The sequence below is a fragment of the Aegilops tauschii genome, chromosome 3 (genome assembly GCF_002575655.3).
Source record: "Aegilops tauschii subsp. strangulata cultivar AL8/78 chromosome 3, Aet v6.0, whole genome shotgun sequence".
Lineage (NCBI taxonomy): Eukaryota > Viridiplantae > Streptophyta > Magnoliopsida > Poales > Poaceae > Aegilops > Aegilops tauschii.
In genome coordinates this window covers 108,377,717-108,400,538 of record NC_053037.3, presented here as the reverse complement: position 1 = coordinate 108,400,538, position 22,822 = coordinate 108,377,717, and the positions used below count along the sequence as shown (strand labels likewise).

The 22,822-nt window shown below is 44.9% G+C and overlaps 2 protein-coding genes and 1 long non-coding RNA gene across 4 annotated transcripts; 2 read left to right on the top strand and 1 right to left on the bottom strand.

Moving 5' to 3' along the window:
• Positions 1–201: 201 nt before the first annotated feature.
• Positions 202–1,039, top strand: LOC141020941 (uncharacterized). The gene is made up of 2 exons (XR_012180937.1): positions 202–447; positions 582–1,039. It is a non-coding gene; the product is annotated as an uncharacterized lncRNA (long non-coding RNA).
• A 218-nt stretch (positions 1,040–1,257) lies between these two features.
• LOC109784944 (citrate-binding protein-like) lies at positions 1,258–1,985 on the top strand. The gene is made up of 2 exons (XM_020343559.1): positions 1,258–1,488; positions 1,581–1,985. The coding sequence occupies exons 1-2, from the start codon at positions 1,258–1,260 to the stop codon at positions 1,983–1,985; spliced, it is 636 nt and encodes a 211-aa protein (XP_020199148.1).
• Positions 1,986–19,386: 17,401 nt separating this feature from the next.
• On the bottom strand, positions 19,387–22,513 carry LOC109775996 (uncharacterized). Of its 2 annotated transcripts, XR_006671838.2 has the most exons (10): positions 21,861–22,512; positions 21,572–21,760; positions 20,808–20,912; positions 20,676–20,717; positions 20,486–20,581; positions 20,304–20,398; positions 20,065–20,175; positions 19,925–19,957; positions 19,793–19,843; positions 19,387–19,708 (listed from the first exon to the last, which is right to left on the bottom strand). XR_006671838.2 is itself a non-coding variant. In XM_045234694.2 (8 exons), exons 1-7 carry the CDS (start codon positions 22,455–22,457, stop codon positions 19,816–19,818), a joined length of 1,152 nt encoding a protein of 383 aa, XP_045090629.1. In that variant the 5' UTR covers positions 22,458–22,513; the 3' UTR covers positions 19,387–19,708; positions 19,793–19,815. The 2 variants fall into 2 exon arrangements, 1 of the variants encoding a protein (XP_045090629.1); XM_045234694.2 differs by lacking the exons at positions 19,925–19,957; positions 20,065–20,175 and having other exon boundaries at positions 21,861–22,513.
• Positions 22,514–22,822: the final 309 nt, after the last annotated feature.

Sequence of the window (22,822 nt, the reverse complement as noted above, 5' to 3'; positions counted from 1 at the left end):
CAGGAGTAAAGCGCCGAGGCCGGTGCAAAGCGTACGTGTCGGTTCTCGATCTCCCACCGCGGTGCGCCGTTGGAGAGCATGCTGAAAATGGGCAGACATTGGTCTAACGCGGAGTAAAGCCGCCGGCCGCTGGGTCTTATCATCCTCTCCACGCCAGACGCCATGTTCGCCTGCCCCCATCCATCGTGCGCCTGACTGATGCATTGCCACCGTTGCCTTCATCGCTCGCCCTTCTATAAGTGCAGCCATGCTTCAGCTGGTCTGTTTCGTCTCATCCATCCCGTACGTACGTACGTCGCCCCAAGCTAGCCAACAACCAGTGTGTGCTTGAGCTTGAAGACTCGAAGCGCAGCTCCAACTTTAGGCGGGAGAGAAGAGCGATGGACTCGGTGTGCGCCGCCGCGGTGTTGCTGCTCGTCTGCACGGCCGGCGCGCTCGTCACCCACGGTGAGACAAGACGCGGCTGCGTCCCTTCTGCTCGTCTCTTGGTTCTTGAATCACGGCCGGTTCGCTGCATATCACTCTGTGTCAGTTTATTCTGCCTGATGAATCTTCTTTCCGTCGACGACGACCTGATGCAGCTGCAGGAGTCTCGGCCAAGGAACCGTCGCCGGGCAGCAGGGTGCGGCCTGACTTTTGTTCAACGACCTACATTGAGCTCGATAAACCTTGCACAGACGAGCTGTGCAATGCTGAATGCATGAAGCTCTTCCCAGGCCCCGGCGGCTGCGAGAAAGGCAAGTGCCTATGCGGTTTCTGCTGAAGAAGAAAGGCCTACTCCCTTAACGGGCGTAGCAGTGTACTCACTCCGTTTCATATTACTTGTCGCTGATTTAGTACAAACTGATTTAGTACAAAAGGGAGTAGTACTCAAGTCAAGTGCTTCGAAACTTTCCCTAGCTGCTGCCTTCCGCTCCATTTGGTCATCTTTTGGCCTTGTATCATCCAACTTATTTCCTTTTCCTTGTTGATTGAGTAGCAACAAGGCCGGACGAGAGCCTTCTGTCTAGAAAAATAATAATGTATTTCGTTTGATTCTGTCCGTTTGTATGCACTGGCTGGCCGATGAATGAATGTTAGTCACCACCGTGTGAGCGTTAATTACTATCCAAGTCACCGTACTCCTTATATAAGCACTTATATATACAGCATGATCCTACGTCTTGTACCAACAACCAACTGTTCCGGTCATCTGGCTGCATCCGTGCGTGCCCGAGTGATTTGATGGCTTGTTCCATCTTGTGCACTCTGCTTGTGATGGGCACCGCGGTGGTGATCGGCATGGCTCACGCCGGCGACCCCCTCACCGCCGGCTTCACCCCTGTGAGGCTGACGGAGTCCCAGTTCGTTGTGCAGAGGCCTTACGACGTCCCGCTCGACGCGCGCTACGAGTTCGCCGGCGGCGTGCGCCGGATGTGGGCCTACTCCACTGACAAGCCCATGAGCGCCACCCACCCCGGCGGCGCGCGCACCGAAACCAAGATCGACGTACGTACGCGCCCACGAGGCATCACTAAACAGATCCTTCATCTCATGCCATGCTCGCACGTTGCTTAATGAGCCATGGGACACGCACGCAGCAGGTGTACAGGTCGGGGGTGTGGCAGTTCGCGGGCGAGGTGTACGTGCCGGCGGGCACGTCCGGCGCGTGCATCATGCAGATCTTCGGGGCGGCGCCGAAGCGGCAGGCGACGACGCTGATGCTCCACGTCTACGACGGCAGGCTCACCTTCTACCATGACCTGCGGAGGGTGCTCGCCGGCGGCGTCTACGACCGGTGGCTCCGGCTCAACGTCGTCCATGACGTGGGGGCGCGCAACGTCACCGTGTTCGTCGACGGCGCCGAGGTGCTGCGCTCGCGCAGCCACGGTGCGCCCGGCGCACCGCACTACTTCAAGTTCGGGGTGTACAAGCAGTCGCACCACCACCCGTCGGACCGCATGGAGTCGCGATGGAGGAACGTCCGAGTCTTCACCAAGCATTGAATCACGCGATGGGTCGGCAGTTGGTTGTTTTGATTGGTTCCAACTCCATTCATTCGCAACTCTCAGATGTTGCATTTTAAAACAATTTTCATCCATTATATTTCCCTTTGGTGTGTGTGTTAATTTGGACGGTGCTGTAGAAATAGAATTGAAGAACTCTTTTTTTTTTTGCGGAAAATAATTGAAGAACTCAACGGCCGTAATCATCGATGAATGTGTACAAGGCCTAACCGAATCCTATCTACATGCCACGGTTTCAAGACAATTACACAATTACGGTTAGAGTTCGTCTAGGACACATAGGTGAGACATAATTACGTCACATCTAAGATGATGTCATGTGTTTCTAAATCCTGCTCCACCTCGTGTCGTTATTTGTTGTTGGTTGTCACTTGGATGCGGTTACCCTTAATTTTTATGAAAACTTCGTCACACACCAGGGAGCTCTCGCGTATTCATAATAGAAGAAAAGATTTGATCTAGTTTATAAGGGAGATCCGACCCGAAAACCACAAGAAGGGTGTTTTAGGGATCCATGTTCAAGAAATCGACCGGTTAACCAGTTAACTGGCCGATTAATTTCTGCTCCAAAGGTCACCCAGTAACTCAAACAGAAGAGATACGTTTTTTTCAACCGGGCTCACACCCCTTTTCATTAATTTTGCAATCAACGAAAATGCATCAGTCTGTCTGGAGTATTAGTTCATCACAACTTTTCACTTACTAAGCACGAAGCCATATAGGACATCTACCAGCACAAAAGGGACTGAAAGGGGGGAGCGAGTTGGTGCATCGTCAGGAAACCCACTGCATGATGAGCCTGAAACGGACCATCAGCTATGGGCGAAAACCCGACGACACTGCTAACCACTGCTCAAACATAGGACCGTCTAGGGAATAAGACTCCGCAAAAGAGGACCAGCAGACAACATATATAATCCAGCGGGCATCAGACCCCAGTGGATAAAGGCTGCGCTAAATAGGATGAAGAGTTAGACAATCTGGATACCATCACCATCTCCCAGAAGAAGCCTGCCGCACGAGTATGATCTGTCCGCCAGAGCAGCCGCCACATGAGCTAGCCTCTTCACACCAGACTGGAACTTAGTCTTGTCGTCCTCCTTAAGCAACCCTGCCCAATATAGCATAAACGAGCAAGCGGTGAAGACAGCCTCCAAGGGAGTGCGAGCATCATATTTTTCAAAAGTAACTTTGTTACGTAGGCACCAAATCCCCCAGCAAATGGCGGCAATTATCATCATATAAAATTTCTTCCCTCTCAGAAAGAGTTTGTATAGCCAAGCCAAGCTTTGCCAGAGAGATCGAGGGCAGCAGGAGACCCCTGCTGTCAATCCTAGCACACCCCACCGTACGGGCGAGCGGGCTGGTGAAAAAAGATGGTTAGCAGTTTCCATGTTCATGCAGAACGAACACACATGATTCCCCGCCCAATTCCTATGGTGCATGTTGTCGCGCGTAAGCACATCGTTTTGAAACAACTGCCACAGAAAAATCTTTATTTTCAAGGGGATTGCAGCTTTCCACACCCATTTGTAATTGGGACCAGATAAATTTCTCTCCAGCCATTCGTATACAGATTTAGTGGTAAATTTACCCTTACTAGTCAAAGACCAGGATACTGAATCTGGATCCTCATTCAGAGGTCTTTTTTTAGCCTCGAACACCACCCACTTCCATTGTTCCTCCAACTCACCAAAAAGCCTATGCCCAAAGGTAAGTTCATAGTTATTTGCCACGAAAGAGGCAACAGTGCAATCTTGGTTATGACAGATGTCAAACAGAACAGGGAAACGATCCTGTAATATACTGCTATCCAACCACGGGTCATGCTAGACCCTGGACAAATCCCCACTATTGATGTTAATTTTCCTCCTAGCCATATAAGTTTCCTTGACCTTCATGATGGCTTTTCAGCAGGGAGAATCAGAAAAAGGCTACGGATATTCGCAGCTGTTTTGTTTCCAAAATATCTCGCCCGAATAATACGTTGCCATAGCCCATCACTAGTTTCGAGCTTCCACCACCATTTCACAAGGAGACTGATGTTCTGCTTATGAAGATCCTTTATACCCAAACCACCAATTTTTTTGGATCGACAAAACCTAGTCCATTTAACCATATGGTAAGCATGTTTCTTATTCTTCCTCCTCCAAAACAAGTGTCTACAGTGCTTATTCATTTTTTCAATAAAGGTTTTGTTAAAAAGGAACATGGACAACAAGTATGATGGGACTCCATCAAGACTGGAGTCTAATAAGGTAAGCCTAGCCCTGGATGAGGCTGCATAGGCCACCCACGCATCCAGCTTTTTGATCATCTTAACATCTAGGAAGTCCAACTCGATGTTCTTAAGAGTGGAATAGGTGACTGGCACTCCTAGATACCTCATAGGTAAAGTGCCCACCCGACAACCAAACATCTTAGCATATACCAAGTCGGTTTCATTATCCCCTCCAATAACAAATACTTCGCTCTTTTCAAAGTTTATCTTTAACCCTAACATAAGCTCGAAAAGATATAACAGCAATTTGACATTGACAGCCTTGTCAATGTCATGCTCGAAACTCAAAACTGTTTCATCAGCGTATTGAAGGATGCCCACCCCTCCCTCAATTAGCTCAGAAGCCAGTCCTTTGACGAGATCATTTTTTTGAGCAGCAAGTACCATCTTAGTAAAGCACTCCGCTGCAAGGTTAAACAGGAAAGGAGAATGTGGGTCGCCTTGTTGCACCCCTTTGGCACTTTGGATATATGGTCCTATCTCATCATTGATCTTCACACTCACCGTACCATTCTTAAGGATTTGCGATACCCACCCGCACCACTTGGAATTAAAACCACGTTTAACATGACAATCAAGTAGGAACTCCCAATTAACTTTGTCACAGGCCTTCTCGAAATCGATCTTAAGAACTACTCCCACATGCTTTTTCACATGAGTATAGTGCAACACCTCATGTAAAGATAAGATACCATCCACTATATGTCTCCCTTTAATGAAGGCATTTTGTTGGATGCTAAAAAAATTGTTAGCAAACTTGCCGGCCCTAAGATCCATGACTTTAGTGATCAATTTATAAGGGCAATGTAGAAAACAGATACGTCTATACTGCTGGATTTTTTTAGCATATGTTGATTTAGGAAGCAGTGTAATAATACCATAGTTCAAGCGCTACACATCCAGCTTGCCTTCATAGAACCATTTAAACAAGCTGAAAAGGTCCGGGCCCACCACATCCCAACAATGTTGGTAGAATTCAACAGGGATATTGTCCGGACCAGGGGCTCGATTAGATTTCATCTCAAATAAAGCCTTTTTAACTTCCTCAAGAGAAAAAGGTCGAGTCAGGTCCTCATTATCCTCAGGTGAGATTTTTTCATCCTGGGACCAAAGAGAAGCATCAATGTGGCAAATATTGCCAAGGGCCGGTCCAAACAGATCTTTATAATAGTTAGTAGCATGGGACAATAAAGTTTTGGTCCCTTCTACAATCACAGAACCACATTCAAGCGAAATCATAGAGTGTTTCCTATGTCGCCCGTTGGCCACTTTATGAAAAAATCGATGTTATTATCTCCTTTCAGAAGCCATCTCTCATTAGAGAATTGATGCCAATGAAGTTCTTCTTCTACATATATATCATTAAGCTCAACTAGGATATCCAGCTTCCTAGTATAAGCCTCCCCACATAGACCAATAGTTTCCTAAAGTTTTTCTAATCCTTGCAACTCAAGTTTAATAAGATTCTTCCTGATTTTATTGTGCCCAAAAATATTGGACCTCCAACCTTTGAAGAACTTTTTAAACCTCTTCAATTTAATATTTAAAATTTCAATAGGATCCTTAGTATAAAGTGGCTTAGACCAGATCTCAGCCACTAAGGGAAGGAAGTTTGTGTTATTCAACCAGGTATTATCAAATTTAAAGCACCTATTCCCCGGGGTCCTAGATGATGCCACCCCATCCAGAAGTAATGGGTTATGGTCAAAAATCTCCTTGACCAACTTATGAACATAAACAAGTGGATATAAATCCTCCCAGTCAGAGGACATCAAAACCCTATCCAATTTTTCTAGGGTAGGGTGTTCTTGCTTATTAGACCAAGTGTAACAACCTCCTGACATACTGATCTCCCTCGGCCCTAGCAAGTGAATGACAGAATTAAACACATCAGAAAAATGGGACATGGTTTTTTTTGTTCTTCTCCCCACTATGACGCAGAATATTAAAATACCCCCCCCCCACTAAGTAAGGAATAGGGGTATTACGGCACATAGAGGACATTTCTGAAGGAAATATGCCCTAGAGCCAATAATAAAGTTATTATTTATATTTCCTTATATCATGATAAATTTTTATTATTCATGCCAGAATTGTATTAACCGGAAACTTAGTACATGTGTGAATACATAGACAAACATAGTGTCACTAGTATGCCTCTACTTGACTAGCTCGTTAATCAAAGATGGTTAAGTTTCCTAGCCATGGACAAGAGTTGTCATTTGATGAACGGGATCACATCATTAGGGAATGATGTGATTGACTTGACCCATCCGTTTGAAGGAAATATGCCCTAGAGGCAATAATAAAGTATTATATATTTCCTTGTATCATGATAAATGTTTATTATTCATGCTAGAATTGTATTAACCGGAAACATAATACATGTGTGAATACATAGACAAACAAAGTGTCACTAGTATGCCTCTACTTGACTAGCTCGTTAATCAAAGATGGTTATGTTTCCTAGCCATAGACATGAGTTGTTATTTGATTAACGGGATCGCCTCATTAGGAGAATGACGTGATTGACATGACCCATTACGTTAGCTTAGCACCCGATCGTTTAGTATGTTGCTATTGCTTTCTTCATGACTTATACATGTTCCCATGACTATGAGATTATGCAACTCCCGTTTACCGGAGGAACACTTTGTGTGCTACCAAACGTCACAACGTAACTGGGTGATTATAAAGGTGCTCTACAGGTGTCTCCAAAGGTACTTGTTGGGTTGGCGTATTTCGAGAATAGGATTTGTCACTCCGATTGTCGGAGAGGTATCTCAGGGCCCACTCGGTAATGCACATCACTATAAGCCTTGCAAGCATTGTGACTAATGAGTTAGTTGCGGGGTGATGTATTACGGAACGAGTAAAGAGACTTGCCGGTAACGAGATTGAACTAGGTATCGAGATACCGACGATCGAATCTCGGGCAAGTAACATACCGATGACAAAGGGAACAACGTATGTTGTTATGCGGTCTGACCGATAAAGATCTTCGTAGAATATGTGGGAGCCAATATGGGCATCCAGGTCCCGCTATTGGTTATTGACCGGAGAGGTGTCTCGGTCATGTCTACATAGTTCTCGAACCCAAAGGGTCCGCACGCTTAAAGTTACGATGACAGTTATATTATGAGTTTATGTGATTTGATGTACCGAAGGTTGTTCGAAGTCCCGGATGTGATCACGGACATGACGAGGAGTCTCGAAATGGTCGAGACGTAAAGATTGATATATTGGACGACTATATTCGGACACCGGAAGTGTTCCGGAGAAGTTTCGGATTAAACCGGAGTGCCGGAGGGTTACCGGAACCCCCCGGGGAAGTATTGGGCCTTAGTGGGCCTTGAGGGGAGAGAGAGGGCAGCAGCCAGGAGGTGGTGCGCCCCCTCCCAGAGGAGTCCTAGTTGGACTAGGAGAGGGGGGCGCAGCCCCCTTTCCCTCTCCCTCTCCCTCTCTTTCCTTCCCCCCTTCTTTTCCTAGTAGGACTAGGAAAGGGGAGTCCTACTCCTACTAGGAGGAGGACTCCCCCCCTCTCCTTGGCGCGCCCCATAGGCAGCCGGCCTCCCCCTTGCTCCTTTATATACGGGGGCAGGGGGCACCTAAGAACACACTTGATATACGATATTTTAGCCGTGTGCGGTGCCCCCCTCCACCAGATTACACCTCGATAATACCGTCGCGAAGCTTAGGCGAAGCCCTGCGTCGGTGGAACATCATCATCGTCACCACGCCGTCGTGCTGACGAAACTCTCCCTCAACACTCGGTTGGATCGGAGTTCGAGGGACGTCATCGAGCTGAACGTGTGTAGAACTTCGGAGGTGCCGTACGTTCGGTACTTGATCGGTCGGATCGTGAAGACGTTCGACTACATCAACTGCGTTGTAATAACGCTTCCGCTGTCGGTCTACGAGGGTACGTGGACAACACTCTCCCCTCTCGTTGCTATGCATCACCATGATCTTGCGTATGCGTAGGAAATTTTTTGAAATTACTACGTTCCCCAACAGTGGCATCAGAGCCAGGTTTTATGCGTTGATGCTTTGCACGAGTAGAACACAAGTGAGTTGTGGGCGATATAAGTCATACTGCTTACCAGCATGTCATACTTTGGTTCAGCGGTATTGTGAGATGAAGCGGCCCGGACCGACATTACGCGTACGCTTACGCGAGACTGGTTTCACCGTTCGGAGCACTCGTTGCTTAAAGGTGACTGGCGGGTGTCTGTCTCTCTCACTTTAGTTGAACCGAGTGTGGCTACGCCCGGTCCTTGCGAAGGTTAAAACAGCACCAACTTGACAAACTATCGTTGTGGTTTTGATGCGTAGGTAAGAACGGTTCTTGCTAAGCCCGTAGCAGCCACGTAAAACTTGCAACAACAAAGTAGAGGACGTCTAACTTGTTTTTGCAGGGCATGTTGTGATGTGATATGGTCAAGACATGATGTGATATAATGTGTTGTATGAGATGATCATGTTTTGTAACCGAGTTATCGGCAACTGGCAGGAGCCATATGGTTGTCGCTTTATTGTATGAGATGCAATCGCCATGTAATAGTTTTACTTTATCACTAAGCGGTAGCGATAGTCGTAAAAGTAATAAGTTGGCGAGACGACAACGATACTACGATGGAGATCAAGGTGTCGAGCCGGTGACGATGATGATCATGATGGTGCTTCGGAGATGGTGATCACAAGCACGGTGCTTCGGAGATGGAGATCACAAGCACAAGATGATGATGGCCATATCATATCACTTATATTGATTGCATGTGATGTTAATCCTTTATGCATCTTATCTTGCTTTGATTGACGGTAGCATTATAAGATGATCTCTCACTAAAATTTCAAGATAAAAGTGTTCTCCCTGAGTATGCACCGTTGCAAAAGTTCTTCGTGCTGAGACACCACGTGTTAATCGGGTGTGATAGGCTCTACGTTCAAATACAACGGGTGCAAAACAGTTGCACACGCGGAATACTCGGGTTAAACTTGACGAGCCTAGCATATACAGATATGGCCTCGGAACACAGAGACCGAAAGGTCGAGCGTGAATCATATAGTAGATATGATCAACATAGTGATGTTCACCATTGAAACTACTCCATCTCACGTGTTAATCGGTCATGGTTTAGTTGCTTTGGATCACGTAATCACTTAGATGATTAGAGAGATGTCTATCTAAGTGGGAGTTCTTAAGTAATATGATTAATTGAACTTAAATTTATCATGAACTTAGTACCTGATAGTATCTTGCTTGTCTATGTTAATTGTAGATATATGGCCCGTGCTGTTGTTCCGTTGAATTTTAATGCGTTCCTTGAGAAAGCTAAGTTGAAAGATGATGGTAGCAATTACACGGACTGGGTCCGTAACTTGAGGATTATCCTCATTGCTGCACAGAAGAATTACGTCCTGGAAGCACCGCTAGGTGCCAGGCCTCCTGCAAGAGCTACACCAGAAGTTATGAACGTCTGGCAAAGCAAAGCTGATGACTACTCAATAGTTCAGTGTGCCATGCTTTACGGCTTAGAACCGGGACTTCAACGACGTTTTGAACGTCATGGAGCATATGAGATGTTCCAGGAGTTGAAGTTAATATTTCAAGCAAATGCACGGATTGAGAGATATGAAGTCTCCAATAAGTTCTATAGCTGCAAGATGGAAGAGAATAGTTCTGTCAGTGAGCATATACTCAGAATGTCTGGGTATAATAATCACTTGATTCAACTGGGAGTTCAACTTCCGGATGATTGCGTCATTGACAGAATTCTTCAATCACTGCCACCAAGCTACAAGAGCTTCGTGATGAACTATAACATGCAAGGGATGGATAAGACGATTCCCGAGCTCTTCGCAATGCTAAAGGCAGCGGAGGTAGAAATCAAAAAGGAGCATCAAGTGTTGATGGTCAGTAAAACCACTAGTTTCAAGAAAAAGGGCAAAGGGAAGAAGAAAGGGAACTTCAAGAAGAATAGCAAGCAAGTTGCTGTTCAGGAGAAGAAATCCAAGTCTGGACCTAAGCCTGAAACTGAGTGCTTCTACTGTAAGCAGACTGGCCACTGGAAGCGGAACTGCCCCAAGTATTTGGCGGATAAGAAGGATGGCAAGGTTAACAAAGAGTATATGTGATATACATGTTATTGATGTGTACCTTACTAATACTCGCAGTAGCACCTGGGTATTTGATACTAGTTCTGTTGCTAATATTTGCAACTCAAAACAGGGGCTACGGATTAAGCGAAGTTTAGCTAAGGACGAGGTGACGATGCGCGTGGGAAATGGTTCCAAAGTCGATGTGATCGCCGTCGGCACGCTACCTCTACATCTACCTTCGGGATTAGTTTTAGACCTAAATAATTGTTATTTGGTGCCAGCGTTGAGCATGAACATTATATCTGGATCTTGTTTAATGCGAGACGGTTATTCATTTAAATCAGAGAATAATGGTTGTTCTATTTATATGAATAATATCTTTTATGGTCATGCACCCTTGAAGAGTGGTCTATTTTTAATGAATCTCGATAGTAGTGATACACATATTCATAATGTTGAAACCAAAAGATGCAGAGTTAATAATGACAGTGCAACTTATATGTGGCACTGCCGTTTGGGTCATATCGGTGTAAAGCGCATGAAGAAACTCCATACTGATGGAATTTTGGAAACACTTGATTTTGAATCACTTGGTACTTGCGAACCGTGCCTTATGAGCAAGATGACAAAAAAAACCGTTCTCCGGAACTATGGAGAGAGCAAAAGATTTGTTGGAAATCATACATACAGATGTATGTGGTCCGATGAATATTGAAGCTCGTGGCGGATATCGTTATTTTCTCACCTTCACAGATGATTTGAGCAGATATGGGTATATCTACTTAATGAAACATAAGTCTGAAACATTTGAAAAGTTCAAAGAATTTCAGAGTGAAGTTGAAAATCATCGTAACAAGAAAATAAAATTCCTACGATCTGATCGTGGAGGAGAATATTTGAGTTACGAGTTTGGTCTACATTTGAAACAATGCGGAATAGTTTCGCAACTCACGCCACCCGGAACACCACAGCGTAATGGTGTGTCTGAACGTCGTAATCGCACTTTACTAGATATGGTGCGATCTATGATGTCTCTTACTGATTTACCGCTATCGTTTTGGGGTTATGCTTTAGAGACGGCTGCATTCACTCTAAATAGGACACCATCGAAATCCGTTGAGACGACGCCTTATGAACTATGGTTTGGCAAGAAACCAAAGTTGTCGTATCTTAAAGTTTGGGGTTGCGATGCTTATGTGAAGAAACTTCAACCTGATAAGCTCGAACCTAAATCGGAGAAATGTGTCTTCATAGGATACCCAAAGGAGACCGTTGGGTACACCTTCTATCATAGATCCGAAGGCAAGATATTTGTTGCTAGAAATGGATCCTTTCTAGAGAAGGAGTTTCTCTCGAAAGATGTGAGTGGGAGGAAAGTAGAACTTGATGAGGTAACCGTACCTGCTCCCTTATTGGAAAGTAGATCATCGCAGAGATCAGTTTCTGCGACACCTACACCAAGTAGTGAGGAAGTTAATGATAATGATCATGAAAATTCAGATCAAGTTATTACTGAACTTCGTAGGTCAACTAGATCAAGATCCGCACCAGAGTGGTACGGTAATCCTGTTCTGGAGGTCATGTTACTAGACCATGGCGAACCTACGAACTATGAAGAAGCAATGGTGAGCCCAGATTCCGCAAAATGGCTTGAAGCCATGAAATCCGAGATAGGATCCATGTATGAGAACAAAGTATGGACTTTGGTTGACTTGCCCGATGGTCGGCAAGCCATTGAAAATAAATGGATCTTCAAGAAGAAGACTGACGCTGATGGTAATGTTACTATCTATAAAGCTCGACTTGTTGCGAAAGGTTTTCGACAAGTTCAAGGGATTGACTACGATGAGACCTTCTCACCCGTAGCGATGCTTAAGTCTGTCCGAATCATGTTAGCAATTGCCGCATTTTATGATTATGAAATTTGGCAAATGGATGTCAAAACTGCGTTCCTGAATGGATTTCTGGAAGAAGAGTTGTATATGATGCAACCGGAAGGTTTTGTCAATCCAAAGGGAGCTAACAAAGTGTGCAAGCTCCAGCGATCCATTTATGGACTGGTGCAAGCCTCTCGGAGTTGGAATAAACGCTTTGATAGTGTGATCAAAGCATTTGGTTTTATACAGACTTTTGGAGAAGCCTGTATTTACAAGAAAGTGAGTGGGAGCTCGATAGCATTTCTGATATTATATGTGGATGACATATTACTGATTGGAAATGATATTGAATTTCTGGATAGCATAAAGGATACTTGAATAAAAGTTTTTCAATGAAAGACCTCGGTGAAGCTGCATATATATTAGGCATTAAGATCTATAGAGATAGATCAAGGCGCTTAATTGGACTTTCACAAAGCACATACCTTGACAAAGTTTTGAAGAAGTTCAAAATGGATCAAGCAAAGAAAGGGTTCTTGCCTGTACTACAAGGTGTGAGATTGAGTAAGACTCAATGCCCGACCACTGCAGAAGATAGAGAGAAGATGAAAGATGTTCCCTATGCTTCAGCCATAGGCTCTATCATGTATGCAATGCTGTGTACCAGACCTGATGTGTCCCTGGCTATAAGTTTAGCAGGGAGGTACCAAAGTAATCCAGGAGTGGATCACTGGACAGCGGTCAAGAACATCCTGAAATACCTGAAAAGGACTAAGGATATGTTTCTCGTATATGGAGGTGACAAAGAGCTCATCATAAATGGTTACGTTGATGCAAGCTTTGACACTGATCCGGACGATTCGAAATCGCAAACCGGATACGTATTTACATTGAACGGTGGAGCTGTCAGTTGGTGCAGTTCCAAGCAAAGTGTCGTGGCGGGATCTACGTGTGAAGCGGAATACATAGCTGCTTCGGAAGCAGCGAATGAAGGAGTCTGGATGAAGGAGTTCATAACCGATCTAGGTGTCATACCTAGTACATCGGGACCAATGAAAATCTTTTGTGATAATACTGGTGCAATTGCCTTAGCAAAGGAATCCAGATTTCACAAGAGAACCAAGCACATCAGAAGACGCTTCAATTCCATCCGGGATTTAGTCCAGGTGGGAGACATAGAAATTTGCAAGATACATACGGATCTGAATGTAGCAGATCCGTTGACTAAGCCTCTTCCACGAGCAAAACATGATCAGCACCAAGACTCCATGGGTGTAAGAATCATTACTATGTAATCAAGATTATTGACTCTAGTGCAAGTGGGAGACTGAAGGAAATATGCCCTAGAGGCAATAATAAAGTATTATATATTTCCTTGTATCATGATAAATGTTTATTATTCATGCTAGAATTGTATTAACCGGAAACATAATACATGTGTGAATACATAGACAAACAAAGTGTCACTAGTATGCCTCTACTTGACTAGCTCGTTAATCAAAGATGGTTATGTTTCCTAGCCATAGACATGAGTTGTTATTTGATTAACGGGATCGCCTCATTAGGAGAATGACGTGATTGACATGACCCATTACGTTAGCTTAGCACCCGATCGTTTAGTATGTTGCTATTGCTTTCTTCATGACTTATACATGTTCCCATGACTATGAGATTATGCAACTCCCGTTTACCGGAGGAACACTTTGTGTGCTACCAAACGTCACAACGTAACTGGGTGATTATAAAGGTGCTCTACAGGTGTCTCCAAAGGTACTTGTTGGGTTGGCGTATTTCGAGAATAGGATTTGTCACTCCGATTGTCGGAGAGGTATCTCAGGGCCCACTCGGTAATGCACATCACTATAAGCCTTGCAAGCATTGTGACTAATGAGTTAGTTGCGGGATGATGTATTACGGAACGAGTAAAGAGACTTGCCGGTAACGAGATTGAACTAGGTATCGAGATACCGACGATCGAATCTCGGGCAAGTAACATACCGATGACAAAGGGAACAACGTATGTTGTTATGCGGTCTGACCGATAAAGATCTTCGTAGAATATGTGGGAGCCAATATGGGCATCCAGGTCCCGCTATTGGTTATTGACCGGAGAGGTGTCTCGGTCATGTCTACATAGTTCTCGAACCCAAAGGGTCCGCACGCTTAAAGTTACGATGACCGTTATATTATGAGTTTATGTGATTTGATGTACCGAAGGTTGTTCGGAGTCCCGGATGTGATCACGGACATGACGAGGAGTCTCGAAATGGTCGAGATGTAAAGATTGATATATTGGACGACTATATTCGGACACCGGAAGTGTTCCGGAGAAGTTTCGGATTAAACCGGAGTGCCGGAGGGTTACCAGAACCCCCCGGGGAAGTATTGGGCCTTAGTGGGCCTTGAGGGGAGAGAGAGGGCAGCAGCCAGGAGGTGGTGCGCCCCTCCCAGAGGAGTCCTAGTTGGACTAGGAGAGGGGGGCGCAGCCCCCTTTCCCTCTCCCTCTCCCTCTCTTTCCTTCCCCCCCTTCTTTTCCTAGTAGGACTAGGAAAGGGGAGTCCTACTCCTACTAGGAGGAGGACTCCCCCCCTCTCCTTGGCGCGCCCCATAGGCAGCCGGCCTCCCCCTTGCTCCTTTATATACAGGGGCAGGGGGGCACCTAAGAACACACTTGATATACGATATTTTAGCCGTGTGCGGTGCCCCCCTCCACCAGATTACACCTTGATAATACCGTCGCGAAGCTTAGGCGAAGCCCTGCGTCGGTGGAACATCATCATCGTCACCACGCCGTCGTGCTGACGAAACTCTCCCTCAACACTCGGCTGGATCGGAGTTCGAGGGACGTCATCGAGCTGAACGTGTGTAGAACTTCGGAGGTGCCGTACGTTCGGTACTTGATCGGTCGGATCGTGAAGACGTTCGACTACATCAACTGCGTTGTAATAACGCTTCCGCTGTCGGTCTACGAGGGTACGTGGACAACACTCTCCCCTCTCGTTGCTATGCATCACCATGATCTTGCGTATGCGTAGGAAATTTTTTGAAATTACTACGTTCCCCAACACCGTTAGCTTAGCACCATGATCGTTTAGTTTATTGCTATTGCTTTCTTCATAACTTATACATGTTCGTATGACTATGAGATTATGCAACTCCCGAATACCGGAGGAACACTTAGTGTGCTATCAAACGTCACAACGTAACTGGGTGATTATAAAGATGCTCTACAGGTGTCTCTGATGGTGTTTGTTGAGTTGGCATAGATCGAGATTAGGATTTGTCACTCCGATTGTCGGAGAGGTATCTCTGGGCCCTCTCGGTAATGCACATCACTATAAGCCTTGCAAGCAATGTGACTAATGAGTTAGTTACGGGATGATGCATTACGGAACGAGTAAAGAGACTTGCCAGTAACAAGATTGAACTAGGTATGATGATACCGACGATCGAATCTCGGGCAAGTAACATACCGATGACAAAGGGAACAACGTATGTTGTCATGCGGTTTGACCGATAAAGATCTTCGTAGAATATGTAGGAACCAATATGAGCATCCAGGTTCCGCTATTGGTTATTGACCGAAGATGAGTCTCGGTCATGTCTACATAGTTCTCGAACCCGTAGGGTCCGCACGCTTAACGTTCGATAACGGTCGGTATTATGAGTTTATGTGTTTTGATGTACCGAAGGTTGTTTGGAGTCCCGGATGTGATCACGGACATGACGAGGAGTCTCGAAATGTCCGAGACATAAATATCGATATATTGGAAGGCTATGTTTGGACACCGGAATGGTTTCGGATGAGTTCGGGCATTTTTCGGAGTACCAGGAGGTTACCGGAACCCCCCGGAGAGTCAATGGGCCTTATTGGGCCTTAGTGGGAGAGAGGAGGAGGCGGCCAGGTGGAGCCCCCTCCCCCCAAGCCCAATCCGGTTTGTGGTGGGGGGCCGGCCCCCCCTTTCCTTCTCTCCTTCTCCCTCTTCCTTCTTCTCCTACTCCAACTAGGGAAGGGGGGAAACCTACTCCTACTGGGAGTAGGACTCCCCCTTGGGCGCGCCATAGAGAGGGCCGGCCCTTCCCTCCTCCCCTCCTTTATATACGGGGGAGGGGGCACCCCATAGACACACAAGTTGACAATTGTCTTAGCCGTGTGCGGTGCCCCCTCCACAGATTTCCACCTCAGTCATATCGTTGTAGTGCTTAGGCGAAGCCCAGGGTCGGTAACTTCATCATCACGCCGTCGTGATGACGAAACTCTCCCTCGGCCTCAGCTAGATCATGAGTACGAGGGACGCCACCGAGCTGAACGTGTGCAGATCGCGGAGGTGCCGTGCGTTCGGTACTTGATCGGTTGGATCGCGAAGACGTTCGACTACATCAACTGCGTTACTTAACGCTTCCGCTTTCGGTCTACGAGGGTACGTGGACACACTCTCCCCGCTCGTTGCTATGCATCACCTAGATGGATCTTGCGTGTGCGTAGGAATTTTTTTGAAATTACTGCGTTTCCCAACAACTTCTGCCATAAATTCAGGTTTGTGCTCATCGTGAGCAGCACCATATACAACCATCAAGGGCCATTTGCAATTTTTGATCCTATCGAAAAGGTCAATTTGTAAAATAAATTTCCCGTGTTTAACCCCGATATCAAACTTGTCTTTATTAAGACCACAAAGGATGCCTCCAGATTCCCCCCTAGAAGGGTTCCACTCCCAATGAAACTTTTGATATGGATCCAATTTCCTAAAGAAGGAAGGGGTATAGTTGCCTTTCATAGTTTCTTGCAACCCAAGGAAGTCCACCCCATTGGCATTAATCATGTTAGTGAGGCAGGTAGACATGCCCTTCTTACCTGCCCCCCAACAATTCCAAAAGATACCTATCATTTATATCGTTCAGGTTTATCTTTCACCCTGGTAGGTCTGTCAAGATTCATAGCATCCCTACCATCTCCCTTTCTTTTTTGACTTCTAGTCATAGGCCTAACAGGGTCAATAGGGGACGAGATGACCATTGTTCTCCTTCGCTGATTTTTCCTCTTTTTTAGCCTTGATTGGACAGGAGTAAAAGCTTCCTCCTCTTCTTTATAGCCCTCATCCCAAGTTAAAGATAAGGGAATGTTATTACCCAACCCATCATTGAGAGTTATACTAGGAGATTCTTTTTCATTTTTCTTATCAAGAAGTAAATTCCTAGATGTCTCTAGTTCGCGAATGACATCAATAGTAGCAAAATTACCATCAGGAATTTGTACTCCCATAAGGGATGCACGCAACACAATATCAGTATTAGATAGAACCGAGAACTGATTGTTAGTATTGAGCATTTTTTTACCTTCAGAATCGCGTTTCTTCATTCTGTTGGCAGCCCTACCTTCCACCTTCTCCAGTTTCTGGAATTGTCTGTGTATAGTCGGGTCCTCAGGCACCACAGAATCATGTATGGGCGACCCAGAAGGCGACTCAACAGTGTACTCACTGCAGTTCTCTCCTCCCTCGGCTGAACCTTCTTCAAGAGGAACAATATGAGGCAAGGAGGGCCAGATCACATAATCTGACAAAGGAGGAAACACAACTCCATGAGGGTTTTCATAATGTTGAAGAAACATGAGAGAAGGAGGAACAGGGGTTTGGATGATTTCCCAAGCACCTTTTTTAGTGTTGATAGCAGGAGTAGGGGACACATCCCCACCATCATTTTCCACCTTATCAACATTGTTTTCAAAGGAAATGTTGTTCATCGGAGAATCATAATGAGCCAAATTTTCATTAGCATCTTCTCTGGCGATGGATTCAATTAGTAGCTCAGTATGGTTCCCCTCATCACTATCCTCCTCGTCTTCATTTTCAACAATAGCAGATAATCGTTGTGATCCTTTATCATAGCTCTGGGATGAATGATTCCCCACCGTAGAAGCACTAGTCTCCCCTTGCCCAGTAGAAGAAGTAGGGTATGAATCCACCCTAGCTTTCTTTGGGAATGAGGGGGATGCACTGCTGTCCACAGCAATCGAGGATTGATTCTTATCCCTCCAACAGACACAATTTTCTCAACTTCCTAAAAGAAATCATAGAATTGTTCACCCAACATCCCCTCAGCAGATGGAGGATTTTTTTTCCACCTCTCTGCACCCCAGTAGTATTCTAACATACTCAGGTTTATGCAAAGTGGCTTCATCTACTTCCAAAGTTATACCCACCAGCCCCCCCCCCCCCCCAAATGCAACATGTTCAGTACATCTTTTTTCCAATGGAACATTTCTTACTCGAACCCATGCTTTTTTCCATATCCCCTTTAGCCCCCACAGAAGCAGACCATGGAGTTATGCAAACAATGATTGAGCCATCTTTCAAAGGAAGACGTTTGCCATAACAACAAGCTCTTTCTACTTCACTAGCATTAGGGAACCACATAACAAATTGCGTAGGGCTAATGGAACGAGCAGTACAGCGCCACTTTTTTTTCAGGTTTATGAGCAAAAAAACCATTAAACTCATGTTCAATCTCTTTAACACTAGCAGCCCCCTCTATAATAGTGATCACCACATTGTTTGTTTTCTCAGCATTTTGTTTAGATGCACACAGATCAGGGATATAGAAGAAACCCTGTCCAGGGTACTGAAAACCACATAGGAAAGGGATACACTCCCAAGGCCTTAGAGATTGGCATAACTGAGCCATATGACCAAGCTTGTTGCATTTCTCGCAACGAATGGTAGGGCAACGAGGAGCTAAATGACCTGGATTGTTGTAGTTGAGGCACCGTTCTTCAGAGCTCTTGGTGGTCGGAGTCGCAGTCGGACCGGCGACAGGAGGTGGCACCGCTTCCTTGGGCGGCGCTGTCTTCTGGGCCTCCCACTCCTTGGCTCCTCCATATTGTTTTGGAATTTTATCATTTCAAAATCATTTGGATTCGGTCCTGTGAGGAATCTGGGGGATAGGCAATCAGTTTGTTTGTCAAGGATGCTTTCTTCTGCAGCAGGATGAACCGGAGTTCGTAAATTAAACCATGTCGCGAGCGTTCCTGAATTTCGCAGTCTCAACGAGGATTTTCCATCAATCGAATTTGTTCATTTCATGATGGCATTTGAACAGTTTGATCTAGGTATGCACGCAATAAATGCAAGATACAACTAGTCAATTCAAGATGAAATTCTTCCATACAAAAGCTAGTCAATTCAAGATCTGATTTTTTCCATACATAAGGTACCTAACAGGTGTTGCTAGGAATAATGCAGCCTGGGATCTTTATGGAACCAGCGCCAAGACATTACCAACACAACTACACAGCTGCTATCTTAATAAACACAACTACGCAGCTGCTATCTTAATAAACACAACTACGCAGCTGCTATCTTGTCCTTGGGAATCAATCCTATCAGTTCTGCAATCTTGAGCTTCTTCCTGGCGTACCGCTCATACGTTCCTGACGACTCACGCTGAAAATGGAAAGAGTAAGCTATATATTACATACAAAACTGCAAGTGGATACAATGCTGTTTGACAATATCTACCGAACATACCGTCCAGTGAATTTCCTGTTTAATCAGCTCACGGGCTCTATCTTCTGGAACCTAGGGACATGAAAGAAAGAAATCACACACAGAATATAACAGGGACCAATGGATGCTAAGACAACACCATACTATACTTACACCGTCACTAAGGCCTGTCGTGCACTTAACAAACTACAAAGAAAGAAGACCAAATCAATCAATTTGCATTGTAAAAGATATACCGATTTATTATAACAAAAGAAAGCACATATAAAACGTCTGTGGAACGAAAAACCTACTACTAGCTCCATTTTGGAATCGCCGTACTCCAGCTCATACATCATACTGCGGTCGTGTGCTGGAAACAAGTTAGCCTCATAAACTTGCTTGAGAGCATCTCTGAAACGCAGCTGAACATTGTCCAAGGGGAAAATAAACAACATCGCCAAGCATAAGTAGAGAGCAAGCATTCACAAAACACAATCATCCATAAAAATAACAATGTTGAGTTTTGAAAAGGCTGGTGTGTAGCGCTGACCTGATGCCCGCATTGAGCCGCCTCCAAATCTGACACAAGATACCATCAAGATCTTTCACAAACATGAGATGTATGCGCGCATTCCATATATACTCCTGAATTGAATCGAAAGAATGCAATTGTTAGACACAACTATAACTAGGGCCGAACATCTGACTGAGCAAAGGACAGAGGAATCGTACATGTAAACCAACAGCTGCTAGTTTCAGAGTCATGCAGGGAAACTTAGAAGCGATCCTAATTGCTTGGAACATAGCCTTTGAATGTTTATGCGCCCACTAAATAATAGAACAAAAAAGTTATTGTGGTGCTGCAATATTTATATAGAGATTTTTTGCGATTCCATGGTTTTGAGAGGTCAAATATGCATACCTCAATAGAAGACTCGTTTGTCAGCAGATACTGCTCAAGCCACTGTCAAGAACAAACGTTGTTAGTCCAAGAAAACAAAAATACTGATCAAAGTTCTAATCTTGAACTAGCTGATTATTGCACAAGGCATACTTTAAGTTCCTTCACAATTGTTTCCCAGTAGTTGAGATAATCTCTATCAGCTTCAGGGGTGCTATAAAATGTTTGGTATCTTCTCCAACTCGAATACTCATCACCCTGCACCCAAATAAAACAACATGGTACAGCTGCCCTGAGAATAACAAGCACTGGACATAAGTGAACGGGATGCTCCTATGAGTATTGATTATAGAGTACTTATGCAGTTCAAGAAGACCTAAATAACAGATAGTACTCGAACATGTCAAAAATATATGGGGACTTGGAAAAACGGGCAAACTTTGTATATGCATACAAAAACAGGATAGTAGTTGTATTCTGGGAGCAGCCTATAGCATGAACGCCCAATTGAGGTTTTAGGACTTGTTCCATCCAAATAACAATTAAAAATTAATCTCTGTTTGTTTTTTAATTGAAAACCCCGCTAAAAAAAATGTCTGGCTTTTCTTTTGTTGTAGATTGCATATTTTACCACAATTTATTGCAAGCACCCATATTCTAATATTTTCTTAATCCCCAAATGCTACTATTTTCTTAGTTTAGGTGTTGAGTTTCTCCAAGAAACTAATGCCACTTACACTGAGAGGTTACTCACTTAAAAGTCTGCATGACACAAGAAGTCACATTCTTATTAAGCAATTTTTTGCTATTGCCCATTCAAAGGGAAAATCAACAAGAAACTGGTTACTGAGTGCATGGATACAGATTAAATGTAGATGCATTACAGAAATAAATGCAGCGAATACGATAGCACTTACATCATTTAAAAGGACTAGCCGCTGGTAGTCGCTCAAGGACGCTTTGTAACAGAGTTCGGAATCAAAATACCAACCAAAGAAGTCATCCTCATAGTGAAAAAAGTAGTTGTTCTTCACGATAAGCTCTGGAGGGTACTTGCGTTCCAATGCAACATCATCCAGCTCGTCAACCGGCTTCCCTTTCAACAGCTACACAGATGGAGTAGGCACATAAGAGAGCATAAATTTTCATGTATGTATGATAGATCAACAATAAACAGATAGGAGCATTAGTATGGGACTAACTAACCAGGCAAGCTTTGATGCGATAGAGTGCATACTTGAGATGGAGCTTGTTGGCCTGCTCTTGGTCCAGTTTGGTATAAGTGTCAATCTCATCCTTGTCAGCCCCTAGCAATTCACAGTCTCTCATGTGTTCCACCTCCGTGATAACATCGCCGGGTTCAGTATCAACAACGGCCGAATCAGATTTTACAGAATCTCTATCTCGTCCCTGGGTCTCGTTCAAGATCTTCTGGCATTGGTATTCTAGCAGAGCAGCTCGCGAATAGTCATCGGGGAAAGATTTACGAGTAAGGACTTCGAGGATTTCACGGGAAGGGAGATCTGAAAAACCGGCCAAGTCCGAGCCGTCGTCGCCGACTGGTAACTGCAACTGGGCGAGGCGCGAGGCAATAATTTCATGGTACCTTGACACTGTTGAGGACATAACAAGCTCGTCGGGGAATCCGGGCGGCGGAGAGCCTCCATCCACACGGCTGTTGCTATCCGAATCGACAAGGGATCCAGACACCGATGCGCCATCTTCACCAAGGCGCCGGCGGGGCGCTCCTCCTTCTTGAAGAGGCCTCCTCCGGCGGCGGCGCCTCTTCTGCGGCATCGCCATCTGATCGACGATCACAGGCGTGAAGTTGTTGTGGTCGGGGATATTTTTTTTAGGGGAGGGACGTGATGCATCTGGTGCATTCACACAACATCGGTCTATGCTGTCGCAAAATCCGAAACATTGCACGACTTACAAAAATAACAAATTCAACAATGAATAGTACAAACATAAGGTGGGTTTTTGGCACATTATCACACTGATGTCAAAATTTTCAATTTTGTATCTCATGCAATGTTTCAAATTTTGATACAAAGTTTTGTGACAACATACATTGATATTGTGTCAATGTGCTAGATTTTTTTCCAGCTTTTTTGAAACATTTTAAAATGCGCTACGGCGGCACGTGTGCCGGTGGTACTGGTGCA

Bases quoted from the DNA above. Each gene is read 5' to 3' on its own strand.
- LOC109784944 (XM_020343559.1), top strand. From the start codon at position 1,258: ATGGGCACCGCGGTGGTGATCGGCATGGCTCACGCCGGCGACCCCCTC. The intron at 1,489-1,580 runs GTACGTACGCGC...ACACGCACGCAG, and splicing joins GCACCGAAACCAAGATCGAC to CAGGTGTACAGGTCGGGGGT.
- LOC109775996 (XM_045234694.2), bottom strand. From the start codon at position 22,457: ATGGCGATGCCGCAGAAGAGGCGCCGCCGCCGGAGGAGGCCTCTTCAA. The intron at 20,913-21,571 runs GTAAGTGCTATC...ATTTGGGTGCAG, and splicing joins GGCTAGTCCTTTTAAATGAT to GGTGATGAGTATTCGAGTTG. The intron at 20,718-20,807 runs GTATGCCTTGTG...TGTTCTTGACAG, and splicing joins CAATTGTGAAGGAACTTAAA to TGGCTTGAGCAGTATCTGCT.